Genomic DNA, 24,820 nt, shown 5'->3' on the forward strand with positions numbered 1-24,820 from the left:
TCAATCATATGAAATAAGATTTTTTTAAAGCAATATTTTTTAACATAAGATTTATTCCATAGCAAAGTAAATATTTTGGAGGTAATGAAAAATACTTAAAGTTACATTACATTCTTCTCATTAGATATAATATTTTATTTATAATTTTGAAACATATAATAAAAATTGAAAATTTTAATTATAATTTTTTTTATTATATATCTTTGTTAGAAAAAAATAAAGATTTAATTATATATTTTTACAAAGTACATAGAGCATTTAATTTTATTTCGAAGATAAATATTGTAATATATATGATCTTAAAATAAAAATACTAAATAATAATAATATTTTAACTATGAAGATTATAATAAAAAGTTTTGAAACGAATGGCATGATCTAAAATAAATTGAAAAATATTGCTTTAAAATAAAGTATTTTTAAAAATACTTTAAAAAAATAAAAAATATAAGTCATATTAATAAATAAAAAATATAAATCATATATATTAACTATTAAAGAGCAAATTAATGAGGAAATTTATAAAAATATATGGATAAGACAACTTTGGACGGAAATATGGATACTAAGAATTCAAACGATTAAAAACGAATATTAAATTAGTAAAAAAATATGGAAAAAATATTCATTTGCATGGCAAAGATCATATTCAAACTTATTATGTTTTAAATTCTATCGATTCAAAAAAATTTATTTAAAGATGGACTGCGTCGAATATAAATTTTAACGAAGTCTGCATGAAATGATAACCATCATTTAAAAAAAAAAAACCGCTATTCACAATCAAAGCTCGAAATCTATTGTTTAATGATGGATGTACAATTTTTATAACAAAAAAATTATATATATTTATTAGAATCTATGACATTAGATCTATCTATTATAAATTGGAGTCGTATATTCATATATTTATATATATATTCATATATATTCGATTATTTATATATTCTGTATTTATATATTCTATAAGATTTCACGAGAAAATTATATGCAAAAAAAAAGGAAGAAACGATTAATTATTGATTAATTATTGATTAATTATTGATTAAATGAAAATAAGAAAATTCAGAATTCTTTCATCGATTAGTAGCAGATATGATAAAATTCTTTTAAAGAAAAATTTATTTAAAAAAATTATTAAACTTATAGAAAAGAAAAAATACAAAGAATAAGATGAAAAAATGGTCTTGATGATTAAGATAAAATATAAGACATTAAAAAATATCAATCATTTAAAGTAAGAAGAGATATTCTCAAGATTTTTGCGTTATAATAATTGTGAAATTGTTGTTATAAGAATAAGTTTTAAAAGAAGATAAAAACCTATGGAGATGATATGACTACATATTTATATGAAATTAATTATAACGAAGACATTCGATAATGGATTGAAGAAAAAAAAGAAATTATGATTTGGTAAAGAAATGATGATAAAAAAAAAAAAAGAAAAATATTTCAAGTCATATAATTTATAAAAACTGAAATCTGATAAATCGTGAGAATCGATTTAACATCATCAGAGATAATAAAAATAATAATATAAATAAAATTTTTTTGAAATGTATGCATTATTGCAAAGGATTCAAAATATGAGACAAATTTTATACAGTCAAAGACAAAAATTTTATAAATTATATTTTCTATAAGATAATAAATATCCTGAAAAAAATTTGGAATTGAACGCATTTAAAAAAATAATACATTGAATTAAAAATAGATTAAACAGATATAAAAATTGTAAAAGAAAGAGTTTTATAAAAAAAAAAGTACAAATCATATTTCTAAGAAATAGAAGACAAAAATTAAATTTTTTTTCTTGGGAAAATAAGAGAAAGAAGAAAAAGAAAACAAAGAAAAACGTATCTTTCTATATCTATCAGCAAAAACTTTTTGTGTTTTTTACAAAGAATCATTGAGTAAAATTAAATAGAAGATCTATAATTATTAATATTATATATATATTTATTATTTTATTATGGGAAAAACTTCAAGTCTAAATTACATAATTAAAATAAATTTCTATCGAATTATATAGACTAATTGAAAATTATGTAATCTAATAAATCATCTATTATTAAATTGTGTATATTACAAAATTTGATAACTTCTTTTCGTAGAATTTGATATATTGGTACATGTATATATATATATATATATTAAAATCCTATATTTTTATTTGATCACAAAGTTCTTAGATGATCAAATGATTGAAATCTTAAATTGTTAATGAAAAATGTATCTTTACAGCAGAAAAAACTTATGGAGATTAGATTTTTCATAACGAAAAAATTATCTAAATTGAAGATGAAGATAATAACAAATAAAATCTTTTTCAAAATAGATTTTAATAATTTAAAAAAATTGAAGTTCAGATATTGAAAAGAAATCTGTAAAAAAAACTAATGAATTAATAACAGCATCTTCAAAAATATCTTATATAAAATCCAAAAAATGTAGAATATCTATTATCTTATATGGTTATTTAAACTGATATGTTTGAAATGAATGAAAATTATATAAATCTAGAAGATTGAATATAAAATAATGGATTTTATAAATAAGAGATTCCAATAGTAGTAATATATCGAATTTAAAAAAATATTATGTATATTTGATAAAGTCTATCTACTTAAGGCCCAAAATAAATTATACTTTGAGAAGAGAAAAATAATACATATTAGAATATGTTTTATTACTTATTGACTTATTGTCAATTTTTTTACTCATTTGCGAGAGCTATGAGTGAAATAAGAATTTAAAACAGAAGAATTTAAAGAAAAATTTAAGAATTTAAATTCGAATAGTTGAAAAATAACGAAATAAAATGGATTTTTTTATCGAAAAATCATGATTCTAGAATCTAAAACTTTTATGAAAGTATGTTAAATGTATATCACTGTGAATTATTGTACAATGAGACATTTTATGAATCATTGTGTTAATAAAAATAGAAAAATCTTTGGATTACTATTGAAGTTGCGATTACTATTGAAGTTTGCTAAGTGATATTGAACATTTTTTTAATTGTTCTGATATATTTTTTGAATTGTTCTATAATAAATAATACGCAATAAATGCAAAGCGAGGAAATTTTGAAAAGATGATATTGAACATTTTTTTAATTGTTCTGATACATTTTTTGAATTGTTCTGTAATAAATAATATATGCAATAAGTGCAAAGCGAGAAAATCTTGAAAAGATGATATTGAACATTTTTTGAATTGTTCTGATATATTTTTTGAATTGTTCTGTAATAAATAATATGCAATAAATGCAAAGCGAGAAAATCTTGAAAAGAAAGATGGTAATCGATTTAATATCAAAAATTTTATAGAAAAGATTCATCAAAAATGAAGATAGCTTTCAATAATTTTTTTTCAATAATTTCAAAACTTTAATGAAAAAACATAAAAAAAAAAGAATTGTTAGAAATAAGAAATAATTTATAATATATCTTAATTGAACTTAGATATTATGTGATATAAATAACACTATTATATACATATATGTTATAAAATTAGTATATAAAAATATCGATTGATAATAACAGAATTTAGCAATCAGCCTAATAGCAAAAGATGATTTCTTTCTTTTTTCATACAATTTTATAATGCATAAAAGATGATCTCAAGATTTAGATGAATAAATTTTCATAAAATAAATAAATATAAAAAAAAAAGACGGAAAAATAAAGCAGAAAATTTTATTTTATATTTTAATTATTTTTTTTACCGAATTTGTATTAATTAAAATATATTAAAATACAATTATTATATATTTTTATTGAAAATTATTTTTTACAAATTTTTAATAATTTTTAAAAATTTTTTATTTAATCAAATAATTTTAATCAAAATATATTTTTATCAGAAGAATTTTATCTGAACAATTGTGATTATAAACATACACTAATATATTGTATCTCTCTATGCTATTTTCTGTATATAAGTTATATTTTGTAATATTAGACAAAGTATTTATAATAAGATTATAAAATCAATCGAGTAAAAAATTAAAAATATTTTATTCAATGTAATTATATGCATTATAGTATTATTTATATATTATATATTTGCAGATGAATATCTATATCTGTTTTCTTATATATTCTTTAATTATTTTAAACCAAATAAAAAGAACAACAAAATTAGTGTAAAAATAAATATTTATATGTATCATTTAGAGAACATAATTTAATTATTAAATTATATAACTTATTAAGATAACTCAATGTTTATGATTCACAGCCTAATCTAATTCTAATGATTTTTTAATAAAAAATAGTTTTAAATAAAACATGTTTATATAAATGATGAATGATAAAAGAAGTTGAAAATTATCATATTGTTATCAAACATTCGTTCATATCTAATTAAACTTTTACTATGTTATATTTTATTATGTATAAAATATATTTATGATCTAGAAAGGAAAGGAGTAATTTAAAAGTTGGAGAACGGCATCTAAAACCAGCAGAGATTTGCGATCTTTTAAAGGGAATTGTGGTGATCAGCTGTTGGGCAGCTACATGGAAGGTTGACACCTCTATGATGTACCATTTGGTGAAAAGTCAATCAGTAATAAAATTGTATATATTTTATAATATGCTGGAAGTCGGTGATAGATTATTCAGCGCTTTTGGCCAAGATACGATAGATGCCCTTCTATGGACAGCTACGGAGCCTAGATCAAAAACACAAACACAAACATCTCAACATTTGGGCACTCTACCTCATCTATTGTTTGCTGTTGCTTATGTTTGTATCCTTTCTATTCATAAATATTGGATATAGAGAAGATAATTTTGTGTTCTTATTTCGAATTATATTTCGAAAAGTCTTTAGACAAATGAGCAATGAGCATTGGCTCATTTTTATCATATTTCTGTATAAAATATAAATAAGTATTGTTTCAATATTTGGCAATTATTTATTGAGAAAATCGAATGTCCAAATGATTTAAGAATACTTTAAGAATATTAATATACTTTCTTCGTTAAATATTGATATCATTAAGCTAAATAATTGAGAACAACATTGGATAAATTCATAAATGATAAATGCTCAGTAATTATCTCTAGCATTAAGAGATTCTTCTTGTCGCTGTAAAATTCATAAATTGCGAATATATATGTTAATTTAAATTTTTATTAAAAACTCAACAATTTAAATAAAGAATTTATTTTAATTTGTATTATAATATTTATTATTTTTTTATATTAAATATTATTTATTATTTAGTAAATATTAAATATTATAATGAATATTGATATTTTTTTTTATATACCATATAAATTCAAATTTTTTATGAATTAAATATATACAGTTCATTTATCAATATATTTATATATATTTTCATTATTATTATTTTTAGCTTTATTAAAAAGAAATCCGAATTTTGATTTAGCCATTAGAATTAAATTTTAATTTTACTATTTATAATAATAAATAGTATAATAATAAGATAGAATGATTTGTTTAGTACTTATTCGATGCTTATTATATTCAGTGTTTTAATTTAATTTTTATAAATTTTTACAAATTTTGCTTGCATTCATCGTGAAAAAATTGTTTTAGTATATTGTCGATGGAAGCTATGTAATGAAATTGTAAAATTAGTTAAAATTTACATGTTTGAACACTAAAATATAAATTGAAATATTTCAAGAAAAATAAGAATTAATAAAAATGAATTTTGTTCATTCATTCATCAAGATCGAATGATATCAATTTAAAACAGTTATTTCTTTCAAAAATATATTTTAAGAAATTATAAATGTCATAATATTCGGGAAATAAGTTCTAAATACAAAATTTCACATAATAATGTTAATATATAATATTAATAATGATGTTAATAATAATATAACATAATAATTTAAATAGAAATAATATATTTATATAGAAAAATGTAAATAATTAGTATTAGTATTGAATAGTTGCAAATGATTTTTTGTTGTTTCTTTCAATCTTTCTCATGTGAAAGTAAAGCCAATGAATAAATAAAATTTCAATAAATCTAATTTTGCAAATTCTTATTGGCTGTTGTGCATTTTTTTCAATTCGTAAGCAAAATGTTTGAAAATCATATGTATTTTGGGTGTTTTATTTTTATTATTTTTTTTAAATTGATTATATATGGCGTCTTTATTTTCTATTTTCATATTTTCTATTTTTAATTATTGCTACAATTAATGATGATTTAATTGCTTTTCATTTTTTAAAAATGAAACATTTTCCAATTTAATAATGCATTTACAGTAAGAGTTCATTAAATAAATATATTAATTATTATTTAAATATACATATAACTATATCCTATTTTTATCGAAAATCATGTTAAAAATAAGATTTGGATTTTTTTTCCAAAAATTACGTCATTTTTTTAGATCTTCGATCTGAAAAAAGCTCATACATAAGTCAATTATACTTGTTTTCAAATAAATTATTGAACTTATAATGCATCTCTATCTATTGAGCAGAAGAAATCTTCTTTATAGATGTGTCACATTCTTTATGAATAAAAATCTCACAGATATATAATATATATAATATAAATATATAATTTGAATATATTAAAACAAAATAATCCATGTATATAAATTATTTCGTCTTAATCAGTTAGGAAATGGGAGAAAATTATTTTTTGAAAAGTAGTAAAATATTTGTAAGATTTGTTATAAGGATTGAGATTAAAGCGAATGATATTATGTATAATGATACATGTTACGTTGCAAAATGAAGAATTTCTTAGTAACTCTGATTATATACATATGTACATATGATTATATAAATCAATATCATCATTTAACATTTCAATTTATACTTTATTATATCATTTCCATCAATTATAAAGGAATTTATTAATAGATTGCTTTTTAAATTGTATATATCAAATAATATATAGTAAAATTTTATTGTTTTTGCTTTAAATACATTTTTAAAGTATATTTTAATTTAGTTTTTGTCATAAGTTTTTTATTTTATAAGTCTTTTAATATAAAAATATAAATTGTATAGAAATATAATAACTGTAGAAATTATAATACTGGAAATATTTATTGCATTATTTTTTATATAATCTTGTAAATCTATTAATCTTGTATAATCTGATAAAGTTTTAGATCTGATAAAGATTTTACAACATTTCACAATATTAAAATTGAAAAATTGAATATTGTTCATATTGTTTTCTACACTTTTGTGTTATGGTCTATACTCGATAAAATTATGATAAAACGTAACATCATATTTTTTATGTCATTGTCATGTTGTCATTGTTTATTTTGTTGCATGATAACATAATTTAATATTGATATATATATGCATAGTTTCAATTAAGTAATTATAACATACATTCTTATATCTCAAATGTATGAAGGAATATAAATAAAGGAAATTATAACAATTATAATATTGAATGATATTCAAAATTACAAAATACAATGAAATCTCTATATTCGTCAATAATTTATTTCTAAAGAGAAATATTAAATTAAACAAATACATAATCAATTTTTTTTTAATAATAAGAATTTATGAAATATTAACAAAAAAAGGAATAATAGATTTTCAACTTTAAATCGGAACTTAAATAAATAAAATTATAAACAGAAATTTAACTTTTATTAAAAATTTATCATGATAGCAAAAAAGTGAATCATGCAATTTTTGATGATAAATATTAGATAACAAATACAGAGATTCCATTTTATTATATTTATAAAATAATACTAGAGTTAAGTAATATTGATAATACGATAATTGATGAGAATCTATTTTTGATTGGACAGATAATGATGAAAATATAAATATGATTCTAACAAGATTTTTAACTTTAAGGAAAAAACATAAGATCTAATTTTATTTAAACTTGAAAATATAAATATAAATGTATTAAATATATATTGTCTTGTTTCTAATGAAATTTTGCTAACTATATTTTAACTTTTATAATATGTTGTTTTTTCTTTCACAAATTCTCAAAAAAAAAAAAAAAATATTTAATGTAATCTCGAAGAATTATTTTTAAATTTGCACATATAGACCAGTTTTGAAATTTTAATTGAATTCAATATTATTTTTAATTTTTTTTTCGATGATTTGATGAATAATTTTCATTCTTGATTAAAATTCTAAATTTTCGTATAAAAAAATTATGTTAGGATAATTCTTTATTAAAAAATATTCTTGCAATTTTTTCACTTCATTTTCAAAAATGTGAAGTTCTCGTGTTTTGTTTCAATAATAAATTGTTCAATAAATTTTACTGTTATGATTAAAAACTTAGAATTTCTATTTTATTTTAGGTTAGATAAAAATTTTTAAACCATTTGATTTTTGTTGAATAAATAAATAAATTTTCAATAAATTTCTCTGAACTTGTTTACTTTTTATTTAGATATAGTTTCTGTTACATTTAATCATTATTTAGAGATGATATGTGCCTTTCATATTTTAGATCATATAACAGATGACATATCTAGTTATTGTAATTTTTTTCTTATATCTTTTGTTATATTCAGTGATATTAATTAAACAAAGATAACAGTCATTTGAATAGCTGGATGGATTTTTGCATTACTGTACAGTAAATTACATTAAATACAGTAGTAAATTCATTATTTATGGAATTTCTTTTTGTAAAATTTTTCATTTTGTAAAATTTTCTCAATAACTGAAGAATTTTCTCTAATTGCTGCGATTATAACTTCTTGATCTTGCTTAGTTCTTTCGAATTTTTATCTTCGATAATATTGCTTTTCCAAATTCTGTAAACTATATTTTTTGCAAATTTAAAGTTTCATATCTAAATGATATTGAAAATAATCTTCAAAAATGATTTTTTTCAAGAAATCTTATTATATTTTATATAAACAATTATTGGTCGATGCAAATTTTTGAATTATTTAATTAATAAAAAAATTTTAAATATTTCTTAACAAATTTCTTTTACTCTTTTTTTGACAATTTAACAAGATTATAGATTCTGCAAAATAATCAACAATTAAATATGCTGTCAAAAAAAATTAATAGTTTTATAATTAGTAAGACGATAGAAAATATTAAAAGTAATAACAGTAATAAACAGAAATAACATGTATGAAGGAAAGTATATGCAAAAAAGAGAATTTAATTTAATTAATCTTGACAAATTGGAAAAAAAAAATCTCAGCTTGTTGCTATAATGAAAATTGATAAAGCACATTGTATCGACGATACTATTGCGATTGCGCGAAATCGATCTTTGTTCGGTTGTTTCCGTTAAGTTATTGGTTTCATATTCAAATCAGTATATATTATATGTATCAACTGTAAATAAACAATTTTGTCCTTATCATTTATTAAAATAACAATTGATTGAAAGCAATCAGTATCTTTTTCGAACTTTTCATAGTAATTGATTGGTTTAAGTATCCAAAGATAAAATCAGTTTCTTCATAGATATAATGAATATCATATTTTACAAATATATTCAAGTTTCTTCTTGAAATATGCAATGCAATAAATATTTCCAGTTATTTATTTTTCAATCAATAATTGATTTATTTTCTTTAAAAAAATGAAAAACAGAACTTTTAGATCAATTTAATATTTTAAGTAATCGATAAATATATTATAAAGTTTCTCAATTTTTATACTATATATATTTACTTTCATATACATCAATTTTTTAAAACAATAATCATGTTCGATTATGTTTGATTTTGTTATATATAATAGTAATAATTTTGAAAAAAATTTATTGTTTTCTTTTCTTTTTTTTTATTTCATATTGAAGAAAAGTTGAATAAAAAAAAGTGTAAAGATGTTGTTGAATAAATCACATTATAATTTGATCTATAAAGCTGGATATTCGACTTTATCTATATCTATATGTATCTATATGTAATATATCTATATAATAATAATTTATTACATTACTACAATAATTTAATACATATTATAACTTTATGTTTTTCATTTATTCGTCAGTTATGCAAGAATGTTTGAATTATATATAGTAAATATTATGGACTGTGAATTATATTATTATATTATTATATATTTTAATTATATTTATTATATATTTTACTTTATTATTATTAGAATAAAAATATATTTTTATTTCATTTTGTATATAGATATATTATTTTATTTCATTATTTAATATATGATATATTGAAACAAAGTAATTATTCACACTTAAATTCGTTTATTTAAATATAAAAAAGCAAATATAAATTCATATATTATATGAACATTTAAGTAACACAATATTAAATTTTTTTTCTAATTGTTCTAATTATTCTAATAATCTTTAGAATTGTTATCTTCCAAGATTATTATTTATCATTTTAAGTTGTATTTTACATTTAAAAAAAATTGGTATATTTTCCGATACTATATTGATTTTTATAGTATTACACAGTATATTGGTGCTTTTCCAAGCAACGACTTTGAATGTTGCCATTAATAGCAGCAACAAGGCGCTACTTACTATAATGATGTCTAATAATGTAAGTTTTTCTTTTACTATTAATTTAATAATAGATTATATACTTTGCAAAGTGTTTTTAAAAAGAATAAAAGTATCAAAAAGAGGAAAATATATATAATATTTCTTGAATAAAAAATGTTATTAAAATTATAGATTTGTTTTGTTATGCTAGTCAAATTAAAAATATTATAGGATATATAGAAGGATATATATCTATGGTTAAATAATTCTAACATAAATATTAAAGTCACATATAATGCTAAAATTATCGATTTATTATTTATTAGAATAATATTAAGTATTCATAATAATTTTTTTTATGAATATATTTATAGCTATTATTCTAATAAATAGCTATATTTTATATTAGTATGAAAAAATATCATTTTGTTGTAATTTTATTTTTTTTCTATTTTGATAACATATGAATCAAATCGAAAGTTAAAATATTTTTTTATTAAATATATTTATTATTAAATATATAAAATTTAAATAATTATTGTATTAGATCTGTATTGTATTAGATGATACATATAATAGTAAAATACTTTATCCATTTCTGAATATTAGAATATTTCATTAAAATTGAAATATTCATATATAAATTTATAATAATAATAAATTCGTTTTTAAAATCACTCTGCAAATTAAATTTAATAATCAAATATGTGTTAAATTATTAGATATTTAAAACATATATTTTAAATAAAAAAATACATAATGTTACTAACTGTTTTTTTTAATAAAATAAAAGTAAAATAAAAGTAAAAAGTATTTTGAGTTTTATAATTTAATAAAAAATAGTTTTTTAGTTTGATAAAAAATAATAGAAAAAATGTAAAAAATTAGAATCTAATATAACACAAATAATTCATAATAGAAAAGAATTGTAATATTATTTTAATTAATTGAAATCATTATGGTAATAGAAAAAAAAATTAACCATCTCCAAACAAAATTTTCTTTTAATTAATCTTTAATTAATTTAAATTAATATAATTTTAAGAATTATCTTAATCTAAAATTTAAAAAAAATTCTTATTGATATATTATTGTTAATATATAGGAAGTGAAAGCAATAATTAATAATAAATTACAATAATTAATAACAATTTCCATAAATATTTTATTTCATAATTATTTTGCAAAATTTATATTATATAATATGTTTATTATTTAATTATATATCGCTATACAATCGAATAAAGAATAAAAAAATATAATTTAAGAAGAATAGAACTTCATTTATATGTAAAAATAAATAATTATATAATAAAGAGCAACTCAGAAAGAGATCACAAAAAAAAAACAATATAACAATAATGTTCTAAACTTTTTATTTCAGTTCGTAGAATTAAAAGGTTCCGTTTTTAAGAAATTTGACAAGAAGAATCTATTTCAATTATCTTGTGCAGACGTGAGAGAACGTTTTCATTTGATGATGCTTCTTCTTGCTGTAAATCTGCAAACAATGAAAGAATACGCATGGAAAGCGGAACGACTTGCAGTACTATTACCAGATTGCATAATGTTGCTCTTGGCGGAAGTCCTCGTAGATTGGGTAAGTAAATCGTCGTAATTTCTTGTATTTTATGTCTTGTAAGAATTATGTCTAGAAAGAATTGTTCTATGTCAGAAGTGAGTTCAAATCGAATTTATTTTTGATGAAAACGATATGATTTTAATAATATTATTAAAAAACATGTATATAATTAATATATTTATCAATCGTAAAAGTTCCTATTTTTTTTTTTTTTTATAATTTCTGAACGCATAATATCATTCTTTATCTTCTTATTATTTATTATCATTATTTATTTTCTTAATATATTTTGATAATGTTTTATTTATTTTATATTAATATATTCGTATGATATTTTCGAAGATTGATTTCTAGAATAGAAAAAATATTCAAAAATATAACTTAAAAAAAATGTTGAAATTTATTTATTAATTTACGATTAATTGAAGTCAAATTTATTATTTTGTATAATTTTGATATTTATTTTAAATTTAAATCTATTCTCCAAAATTATTCCACGAATATATTAATCTTTATATAATCTTAATATATGTAGGATATTTATAGAAATCGATTGATAAGTTTGACTTAATACAATTTTTGAGATATCTTTCTTTATAAAAATGTTCGTTTTGATTTTTGTTAATGAATGTTAATGAATGTATACTATGGCAAAACAAATATTTTTGATTATTGGTTCAATCTCGATGATTCATTGACAGTATATATCCAACTCATTATGATAAGACAACTCTGATTGGCCAATATTTTTTGTTAATAATTTATTAATAATTTTTACTACAAATTTGTTTTATCATATATATATTTTTTAAATTTGTTTTTATATATTTAATCATTTCAAGAATCATCAGTTAAGCCTTATCGATCGATTTATATTATATAGTATATTCTGGTAAAATAATAATAAAAAGAATTGTCCATGATCAATGATTTTGTTTGATAATTCGTAAATTTTTTAATGTCCATTTTTGAAAGTGAATGATATTCATTTAACCATATTAATTATTTATGCTGCATATTCAATCTGCTTGTTATAAATCTATTATCCCCATCAACATAAGCAATGATTATTTGATAGGAAAAATTTATATTTTTTAATATATCTAAAATACTTCCCAAATTTGAAGATTTCTTTTAATTTTCTAAACATGGAATGAACTAAATTTTTTATGAATCCAAACTAAATATTATTCCATTCTTATTATAAAACTTTTGAGTTTAATTATTTGATATAGGATGCTTCAAAAATACTGTCCGTAAATTAAGATAATTTCAAGCAATATTTTGGTTACCGTGCACGAACAAATTCAAGTAACATATCTCGAAGAAAATGTGTTGAATATAATATTTATTTTATTGATAAAAAAATTATATCGAATTACATCACAATGAATAAACTAATTAATTGTTATTGTGGTAAAATTATGATATAATATAAAACTTTTTTAATGAACAATTAATATTATATATTTAAAATAAAAAAAATAAATCATGCATTACAATCTATTAATTTAAAAAATAATTCACCAGTAAATAGATAAAATCACTCAACAAAAATTCAACTCAAGTTTTGAAATATACCACTAAGTCATTGTTTTCTGAATATTCTTTTCTAATGAATTAATTTTTTACACGTAATACTAAATAAATTATAAATAAAATATTATTGAAATAACACATATAACATGTATCATCGGATCAATATATATATCGTTTATTTAATTGCAGTATTATCAACTTTGATCAGCTGATATTAATAATTCAATAATTCCAGAAAAAAATCTTAAATTATTTCTTTAAAAATATTGATATTTTTGAAAAGATCCGTTTTATTATATTTTTATTATATTATATTATAATAAATATGATTCAATATAATCTTCTTCTGCTATATAAGTTTCTATATGTCTAATAATATTTGTGTGAACACGTTGTAGCATTTCGATATTGATATTCGATGTAGCTTCATAAATTTTCATTATTATTTTTTTTACTGATAGATAATGGTACACCTCATTCTTTTCAAAATATTCAGTATATATGTATGTTCTTATTAGAATTTATTAGAAAAAAAGTTAAGATTCTTACAGCATTTGAATTGTTCCTTCTGACAAATCTTTATTCATCTTCTATTTTTATTTTAATTTTTTTTCAGTTTTTCTTTCAGTTTCTTCATATTTATATACGATGCTTATTATTTTTTATTTCTATTCCACATTTATATGAATTTTAGATTTTTTCTATATCTTGATTCTGCTAAATTATAATTTTTTAATTTCAGAATTTTATAATTTATATTTGTTTGTTTTTTCACCATTTTATCCTTTCTTTCGTTTGTTTTTACGTTCATGAGTTAAAATTTAAATTATTTTTATTTTTAATGTTTTTAATTAGTTTTATTTCATTTGTCAAGTTCTCTGATTGTTATTTTTTTATTTTTATTCTTGTTCCAGTTCTTTTCTTTGTTTTATTTAATTTTATTAATCTCTCTGTGCTAGATAGTTTAATATTTTTTTGAATCTGAGAATATTATTATCTATTCTTATTTTTCTATTTCTTTGACCAATTTAATCATTTTTTCTATTTCTTTTTACTTTTTCATAGTATAAATTACTTTTTCTAAAATGCTCAATTTATAGTTTTTTTCCATCATTCATTTTTAATGTCAGTTAATCATTCCATCCATTTATTTTTGAATCATGATATCTCAATCAATGTCATTAATAAAACGATATTTTCAATTTGTATATTTTTCTTTATAATTGTTTTGATTGTGTCAACTTCTATCTTTTTTTAAATAGAATAGATTTTTATTAGATTATCTGTATTTTCTTATCATAGATTTCTATTGTTTCATTAGTTATTATTTTTTTCAATTCTTTTGTCTAATTTAGACTTCTATTGTTACATTTTTTATTATTTTTAAGTTTTCTTCTATTCTATTCAATTTTTGCAAACCAAAAACTATTAAGAATTTTCCTGTCATTAGTTTCATTTTTGTATTCAATATTCAATATTAGATAAACTTTTCCATTTTTTAGATAAATTGCTACAACATAAAATATTTACAAAATATATTTTGTTTTCAATTGATTTTTTTATAATTCTTTAAATTATTTTTTATTTATAATTCTTAGAAATATCAACTTCTTTTATTTTATCCAAAAATAAAACACAAATAATAAATCCGCTGTTTATATTATTTTCATTATATGAAAATATATTACAAATTTAAAAATTATATTTATTTTTTGGTAAATTGTAATTTCATATTCAATGCTATATGTATTTTTTATAATCTTTGGAAGTATAATAATTTCTATATGATTGGGACGAGAACAGAACTATAGAGGAAATATATGCTGAAAAAAGAAAAAATTGTAAGGAAATATAAAAAAGGAATAAAATATACATATAATAATATTATGTTTAATACCGAAATTTTTATTTTTGTTTTTATGAATGAATTAAAATCCAAATGATATTTTAATATTTGCAAAAAATATCTGGTTGCATTTTCCTCATTTTCTTATCTAACAAAAAATTGTCAATTCTTTTCATATTTTCTTTTATTTTTTTTAAGTTGAAGATATCGAATATTCTTCATTTATTTTTTCAACATCGATTCTTTTTTCATTTCCTGAATGTGAAATTATTTATTATTTCTATAAAAAATTAAGAATCAAATAATTTTCAAAATTTATTATGAGATTATGTTATATACATATAACAAAAGATTATTAAAAATACAGATATTATATACAGATAATATATAATAATATATAATATATAATATATAATAAAAATAACAATATGCAATAATAAGATAATTCATAAAGTTTGTTATTATTAAAAATATGTGATGATAAAAATGACTTTATTATGATTATAATTTAAATTATAATAAACTATAAATTTTTTTCTATATTAATTATTTTTTTTATATGATTTTTATTAGATAATTTTTTATTAGATAATACAAATAATTTTTTTCGACGTTTTCCAATAAAGATTTTGAGAAATTTTAAGGACTTGTATATAGAAAATGATTGTTGGACATTACACAAATATATCTATTTTATTTTAATATTTCTATTGGTTTCTCAATAATGATTTTTTAATCTGCTAAAATGTTAGCGATTTGTGATATATTATATCCACAATTTTTTAAAACTGCTTTTTTATAACTGTTTTAAAATAATCTTTCTAATATTTCCAAATATATTTTTTATACTTGATAATGATTCAAAACATGTTTTTATGAATATTAATTTTTTTATATAATCTATTTTCGTTAGAGAATCCTGTATATATAAACTATAACTATAACTATACTAAACTATAAAGTATAAAGTTTAAATGATAGAATACGAAGAAGAATTTTTATAAATATTTTTTTGAAAATAATATGCTTTACTAACTTAAAAAGAAAATGCAATTCTATTTTTATCCTTTGATTTATAAAATTTTATCCTATGAAATTTATTTATCATAGAATTATTTAAGATTGTCTAAAAATTGTTACAATATGTTATATATTAAAATTTTCAGGAATTCATAAAAAAGTTTTTTTCTAAATATTAAAATCAAAAAATTAGATATTGAGCAGACAATATAGATTATTATTTGTTAAATGAAGTCATATCAGAAATCATATTGGTTTTTTGTTCTTCTATGTCATAGTCAGTCATTTTATTTTATATGCCAATATTGCCATAGATTTCCTTCCATTAATCTATTGTATTATATGAATTCTTGTTTTATTTTATTAATAATCAAAATTCATTCGAAATTCATTATTAAGATGAGAAAATGATTTATATTATTAATTTAATTTTTTATATTACTAATTTCATAAATTAAATAATATATAACAAATATTTAACAAGTATTTAATTCGTTTTTATATTACATTAATATATAGATAATTGTGCTTACGTATAATAGTGCATTTTCATATTCTTATATGAATAAAAAAATTTATTGTTAAAAATTTTATTATTAAAGATTACTATTAAATAGGAGGATATGAATAGAGGAAATTATAACGAACAATATTTAATGTAATAGAATACTTTTTTTATTATTATATTCAAAATAATATTGAAGTTGAACAACTGTATAATAATGAAGTTATCAACTGTATGATAATTAATGAGAATCTGATTTGCCAAATTTTATTATAATAATTATATAATTATTTATTGATGGAAAACGCAATATAAAAAACATGTATACATTCAGATTAAATTTTCAATATTTAGACGAGAATATTTTAATTTTGCTTTTGTATCTTCAACTTGCGAAAATTTTCTTTATATTATATATAGTGACATTTATATATATATATATATATATATAGAAGATATAAGATTATATCAAGATTATAGTAAGTTTTCGTTTATATATATATATATATATAGAAGAATTTAGTTTATAAAGAAATTTTTCTTTATATTATTTCTGTTTTCATATATATATATTTCATATAATATATATAAATTATTAACTTAGAAATAGTTATTTCTAATTGATTTTAATAATTTTAATAAAATTTCTTTCATTTTTTAAAGAAATATAATATAATATATATTTTAAAGAATATATTATACTTGTTAAAATCACGATAATGGTTCATTATATCTTTGGATATTGTATTTGGTGCTATCTGCTTAAGATTTTGATTTTGAACTCTCATATGATTTCATTGTTAAGATCACAATAGTTAGTTCATTGATAGTTCATTGTATTTTTGAATACTGCATCCGTTTAAGAAAAGAATCATCCACTAAAGATTTAATTCTGACACAAAAAAATCTGACAAAGTCAGATCACAAATTTCTGATGATTTCTTGTCGAGATCATGATAATGGTTTATTGTATTTTTAAATACTGCATCAGTGTCATCTATTTAAGAGAAGGATTATCCATTAAAAATTTAATTCTGATTAATAACAGATTTCTAGTGATTTCTTGTTAATATCACGATAATGATTCATTGTATTTTTGGATACTGCATTGGCGCCATCTGCATAAAAGAAGAATCATTAATGTGGAAAAATTTGAATCTGATTACAGATTTCTAGTGATTGCAGTAATGATTCACTGCGCTATTGAATATTGTTTTAGGTATCACCTGTATATGAATGAACCTGTATATGAACCTGTATAAAAATCATTAATAAAAAAAAATAATGATTAGTTACAGATTTCTGATTTTATGGTATTGATTCAAATGATTATAATGTTTCACCATATAATTGAATTAATATAAGAAATAATTAATTTTGATTGAAAATCTGATTCTGATGTTAATTCAAGATATGTCTAGTTCACTTTATAGTTGTTTTTAAACTGCTGTTAATTCATCGTATGGTTCAAGAATGATACTGAAAATGCAAGGATGAAAATATAGTATTAATTCAATGTATGATAATAAAACTTGGATCGAATGAGAACTGATATTCTGAATAAACTAATTCTGAACTTCATATAATTATTTTTGAAATCCTTAATTTGTATGTTATTTTATCATTCATAAAAGGAAGACTTTTTTTCGTCTTCAAAGTAAAATTTCTACCTTATTTCAAAAATGTGACAAACCCATCTTTAAGTATATTCAGAATATAATGATTCTTGGAGAAAGATGACTTCAAAGAATCGATCACTTGTGTATGAAGTAACATGTGGAAAAATCTTTCAAATCAAAGATGACATTTATAATTAGCAAATAATTAGCAAATATCGAAAATATAAGAATTGGCATCAGAAATCTATATCTCGAAAGATCTTTAGAGATATGATCTGGCGACAATATATATAATAGATATAGGCAAGTTTTCTTAGAAACAAAGAAAGAAAGCAAAAAAACTTATTAAAATCAAATTTTCATATATAGAATATCATAAATTCACTCTAGTCTATATCAATATTTATACATATATTTGCCAAAAATTCGTTTGAATTAAAATAAATTTTAATTTCAGAAATTGATTGTATCATGATTCAATATAAAATTTCTTTATATGTGAATTGGATCTGAAGAAACAATATATATATTGATTTATAAAATTACTTTTATTGCAAAAATATTTTTTTATAATTAATAGAAAATATATATTGTTCGTAATAAATAAAATATTTTTTATTTTATTTATTATATTATATTATATTATTATTATATTTTTTTTAGTTGTTTTCACAATTTGTATATAATATTGATATTGTGTATATTTGTATATATAATTGTATATAATATATTGATACATTTATTGTATATAATTTACATATATATTGAAAACAATATTATATATTATATATTAGTATATTAATATTATATAACATATATTAGTACATTTATTATTATTTTTTATGCAGATATAATATTTAGATCATTTTTTGGAAAAATTGGGAAAAAAGTTTTCATTTTTTATTATAAAAATTTTTCCTCTTTCGTTATTTCAATTGCTTTTATGTCTTAATATATTTATAAAATGCAATTTTCTTATTTTTAAACATTTTTCCATATTTGCCGAATAGAATTCAATTTCTAAATTTTTTAAAAATATTTTTCTTTTTTCCTTTATGGATATATGATTTTTCCATAAAGAATATTTTTGTATTCATAAACATACATAATGATAATGACCAATATCTTATACATTTTCTCTAAGAATAATTACGAATTATCTTGTTTACAATATCTACTTTTAATAGCATTATAAAATATTATAATTTTTGAATGATTTTTTGATCTAAAAATATTGGAATTCAATGTAAGTAAGAAGAATTCAGATGAAATCTATTAATTTGATCATATATTGATAAATGATTTCGTTAGTTTTTTTTATTTTGATGTAATAAGAAAAATTTTATTTTGTAATAGTCTTTTCACTAAACTTATATCACTAAAAATGATAAACTGTAATTGATTATTCATATTGTTTCCAAAAATCAGCCAACTGCCTAATATGTTATATTTAATTTTTCTACAAAGATTTCTATTTTTTTGAACTAGGACATCTAGATTATAAACATAATAGCATCATCTATAATTTTATCACATATTTGTCAAATTTGTTCAACATATGCATTCTGAATGGATATCTTCAGAAATTTTTGATCAAATGTTCATCAATTGTATTTATATTTATGACATCATAAGATCACAATTTACTATAAAAATATCTATCGTGAATCTTAATAATACTAATTTATCCATAAGTTTTCTTTCTTTCATAATCATTATTATCAAAACGTATTATAAATCGTAAAATTTCCTTGAATCAGTCTCGTAACATCATAGCTAAATAAATTGATTATGAAAATGATATATATTTTTTCATAAATGATAAAATAGTTCTCTATACTTTTCTTAAATTTATTATTAATCAATAAAAATTCAAAAACTGCAATGATTTCAACATGATTCATGGATTTCTATTTCTTATTATATATAATAGAGTTTAAATTTCTGCTTTCTGATTTTATATATAACAATTTTGGTAAATATGAAAGGATCTATTTTTGATGACTTTGATCTATATTGTTAAAATTATCCTTCTAAGTGAGTGTGATCTAGTGATCTAATGATCTTCAAAAAATTTTAATTGTCGCTCATTGTTTGTTAAAAATTATTATAACAGTAATAATTATAATATGTATTTTATATGTACACTATATGTATAGTACAATATTATATTACATATAATATTTATATTTTTTTTTGTGACTATAACTCAAATCATATTGCTAGACTCGTTTTCTGGGAGCATATTTAAGATGTTGGTAATAATAATAATAATAATAATATGCATATTCTTGATAATATAACAGGATTTAAAATTAAAGCGAAAATGACATTTCAAATAAATAATAATATAAGATTAAAACATCATTATCATATTCATTAATTTAAGAAGAAGAAAAAATAAATAAAATAAAAAAAAATGTCATCAAAAACGATTAATCAAAAACTGCCAACTGTTGTTTATTTAATGTATGTTTATTTAATGAAGATGGCTATGAAGTATACTAAGAGTACATATTATGACTTTAGACAACAACTTTCGACAAGACATTTTCCATGTCGAAGTCCATGATGAATGTATACTTGATAAAAAAATTCAAATTTCATGAAATAAAAAGAAAAAATCTTCAAGTGCAATTTCTTATATTACTATAAGCCACACTATTTCCAAAGAAAAGCTGATGAATAATGATGATTGTCTTTCTTCTGGAAAAATGCATATTTTGCAAGAAGGTTGTAACTAAATGCATTCTTTTGAATTGTTGAAGTATTATTATTAAATTCTTTGGCTGATAGCCAATGCCAATCGATTTTCAGAAGAAATGCATATTTTGTGAAACAGACATCTTCAAAAGTAATCTCTTATCAGAAATACACTAAAGCAATATTCAGCAGAAGATTAATAAATGATCAATGTTCTGTAAAAAGTATATATTTTAAAAAATAAGTGCAGTCTCCTGAAAAGTGCATTGAACTTCCTCTATTAATAAACATTCATCTACTATCGGAACTACTACTACTATAACTATTGTTTATAAGCGAGCTTTCTAATTGAAGCTTTGCTATATCATTTTTTATTTTTCTAATAATTAAATTAAATTAGCAATATAATAACCGGCATTGTCTATATTTTTAACTACAAAAATCCAAATATCTGAAAGAGATACATCAACTTATTGCATTTTATGAATTAAATATCTTCAGTTTTTCTTTTTTTTCTTTTTTTTTTTTCCTTGAAGGAAAGAATGAATAAGGAATATTGGCAAATTATAAAGTAATCGATTGAATAATAATATACAATTATTTTTTAGAAAAGAATAAAATAACGTATCATCTCACTTTGTTATTTGATTGTGAACAGATGTAAAGATTTATGACTTCTCGCTTATACGACTTGCCACTTCTTTTCGAATTTCTTATTTTACAGGCAAATATATAAATTTAATATTTCAGGATAAAGAAATAAAAATAACGATATGCTTTTTTCGATTCAGACGATTGTTATTTTTTTTGGAAAAATATTATACATATTTATTATTTTATTTTATAATATGATATGTAAAAATTAATATGTAAAAATTAATATGTAAAAATTAAATAAAAAATTTTAGAAGAAGTATTTTTGAGATCAATATATATTATACTGTATTATTAAAAGCAATAATTTTCATTCAATTATTAATGACTAATATTGATTTTGATTGATTTTTTTTAGTTAAATATTTCTTCCGATATTATTGATTTTTATCAATTTACTTACTTTCTTTTTAGGTGAAGCATGCCTTTATAACTCGTTTCAACGAATTACGTTCAACAGTATACAGGGACTATACAATAAGTTTAGCGTATGATATGGCGCAAACTCGTGATGAGACCGCCTTTTCTGATGCTTCGGACCTTGTAGCCCGCAGGATGGGTTTCATTCCTCTTCCGCTAGGTGTCGCAATGGGAAGAGTACTTTGCACGACTATCACGCCGTCTGCCAAACCAGCCAATATAATTTTGTTGCTTCTGGCATATCTAATATTAGTGGCATTCAAGATTTTAAATAGTTTGATAATTCTTGGTAAGGCATGTGATTTCATTTCATCACATTCCACGGAGCCTGATAATGAAGTGACTTCTTTGAAACATTCTTCAACAAGTACCGATATAAAAAATCCAAATTTAGCTACAGCAATTTTTTCCAATAGTGCAATTAGTTTAAATAACGTTTGTCTCAACGAAGCTGTCTTGAAGGAGGAAATAGGTAATGAAAAACTTAATACAGAGGACAGTCAATAAACAATATCTTTTTCCTTTTTTGTTTCTTTTATGTATATATTAAGTATAGATAGATAAAAGGCACTCGAAACAAGGAATTTGAATTTAATTATACATGAAAGTAAATATTGATTCAAAACCATAAGACAAGTGATTGATTATTTCTTTTATTTTTCTTTCATCCCGAGTGTCTTCTTTCTATCTCTACAGAGTGTCCCAGGAAAGTACGAGATTTAATTTCATATAACAGAAAAAACTTAAGGAATTTAAATCCAGTGATCCAGATGGCCATAACAGATGCCTTTGCTTTATCCACCTCTATTACAAAATGGGTTTTTAAAAAAATTATGACAATTATAATATCATAATATTTCATCATATTGGAATTATTCTTCTTAATGTACGTAAGGTAAGTCGTTTGCAAAATATTTTTATAGCTTTTTGTTGTATATTGTCTAATGTATTATATGTAATCAAATACAATTAAAAATGAAAAGGAAATTTCTCAAAAGTACTAATAACATTTATTATATTATTATAATTATAAAGTTAAAATTAAAATGCATAATATTTATTATAATATTGTATTAAGTTATAATATAACTTTTTGGAAGGAAAACCATTACTTTAAATATCTTGTTTAAAGTATGAATGTAAATTTAAAAAGTCATAAAATACAAGAAAAATAATAAAATATTGTCTTATTCTAGTTACAATTTTATTTTTTTATTATTAAATCAATTCAAAGTCAAAATGAATATAACTTTTTTCATACAGAATGATATATTAAATATATTGGTTAAATTATTAGTTTTCCTGGGACATCCTGTATATATATAATTTTTAATATTGAGGTAATTTAAGAAAGAAGAATCAAAGAATAAATCAATTTTATAATATATTTTTAAAAATATATGTAAAGTGACCAATAATAGATTACAAAAAGAATATTTATTTAATTCAAATTTTAATAAAATCCTTTTGTTTAGAAAAAGTTGTAATAATTATTATTTGGTTGTAAGTATGTTAATAGTGATTGTGTGATTGTGATGTATAACATTTAATGTAATAGTATACATATGTATTCAATATTTCAATGTTTAAGACAATGATCATTTTAAAAGTAGATAGTATGTGCAATTGTATTGTGCAAAGAATTTATATTTTATTACTATTATTGTTATTGAAATGGGGAAAAAAAAGGAAAAAAAATTAAAAAGAAATGAGCAATTAAGATAATAATTATAAAGTCTGATTATTAACGAAGAAAATAATTTGATTATTTGAATAAATTAATACAATTAGATATGATTATATATCTTTAAAAAGAAAATTTAATATTCTTAAAAAATTATATTATAAACATTTTATAATTTTAATGATAGTTATTGATTATTGCTATTTATTAAAATATTAAATCCGAAATTTAATAAAAATATATTAAATCCGAAATTTTGTGGAACCAAAAATTATTGTTTAATCTAATAATTTTGTACTTAATGACATATAAAAATGTAACGAAATATGATTATTTTTTAATTAAAAAAATGAAATTTAAACGATATCTTTTTAATTCTTTTTCATTTTGAAATATTTTAATATAATTTAATATAATTATATCTTTCATATGAAAATATTTATATATTTTTTCGTTAACAATTATTCAATTATTGATCTTTGTGAAATTTTTATACAAGATAATTTATGAAAAAATACTAGACATATATTATTTCTTGTCAATCCACATCCAAATAATGAAAATCGTTTCTTAAAATTGAATATAAAAATTATATTTTTATCTTTTTTAAAAAAAAAATTGTCTATATTTTTATAAAAAAAATTAATTGTGCAAATCATTTTACAAAATAATTATTTTTTAAAATATTTAATAATTATTTATATATTACTATTTCTTGTAAAATATTAAATTTTTATATATCTTAATTTACACAAACTATAAGTCAAATTAAAAAATATAAATAATTAAAAATTTATAGTGAAATTT

The 24,820-nt window shown here is 19.4% G+C and overlaps 1 protein-coding gene across 1 annotated transcript in view; it reads left to right on the forward strand.

Moving 5' to 3' along the window:
* Positions 1–24,017, forward strand: part of LOC102677133 (protein TAPT1 homolog) — a 36,223-nt gene extending 12,206 nt beyond the window's left edge. Inside the window, exons 3-7 of the mRNA XM_006623188.2 lie at positions 4,428–4,762; positions 10,402–10,499; positions 11,826–12,041; positions 22,324–22,801; positions 23,026–24,017. Coding sequence (XP_006623251.2) covers positions 4,428–4,762; positions 10,402–10,499; positions 11,826–12,041; positions 22,324–22,801; positions 23,026–23,183 — 1,285 coding nt within the window. The 3' untranslated portion in view covers positions 23,184–24,017. The remainder of the gene's footprint in view (positions 1–4,427; positions 4,763–10,401; positions 10,500–11,825; positions 12,042–22,323; positions 22,802–23,025) is intronic.
* The last annotated feature ends 803 nt before the right edge of the window (positions 24,018–24,820 follow it).

The sequence above is a fragment of the Apis dorsata genome, unplaced genomic scaffold (genome assembly GCF_000469605.1).
Source record: "Apis dorsata unplaced genomic scaffold, Apis dorsata 1.3 scaffold_821, whole genome shotgun sequence".
NCBI classification, from domain to species: domain Eukaryota; kingdom Metazoa; phylum Arthropoda; class Insecta; order Hymenoptera; family Apidae; genus Apis; species Apis dorsata.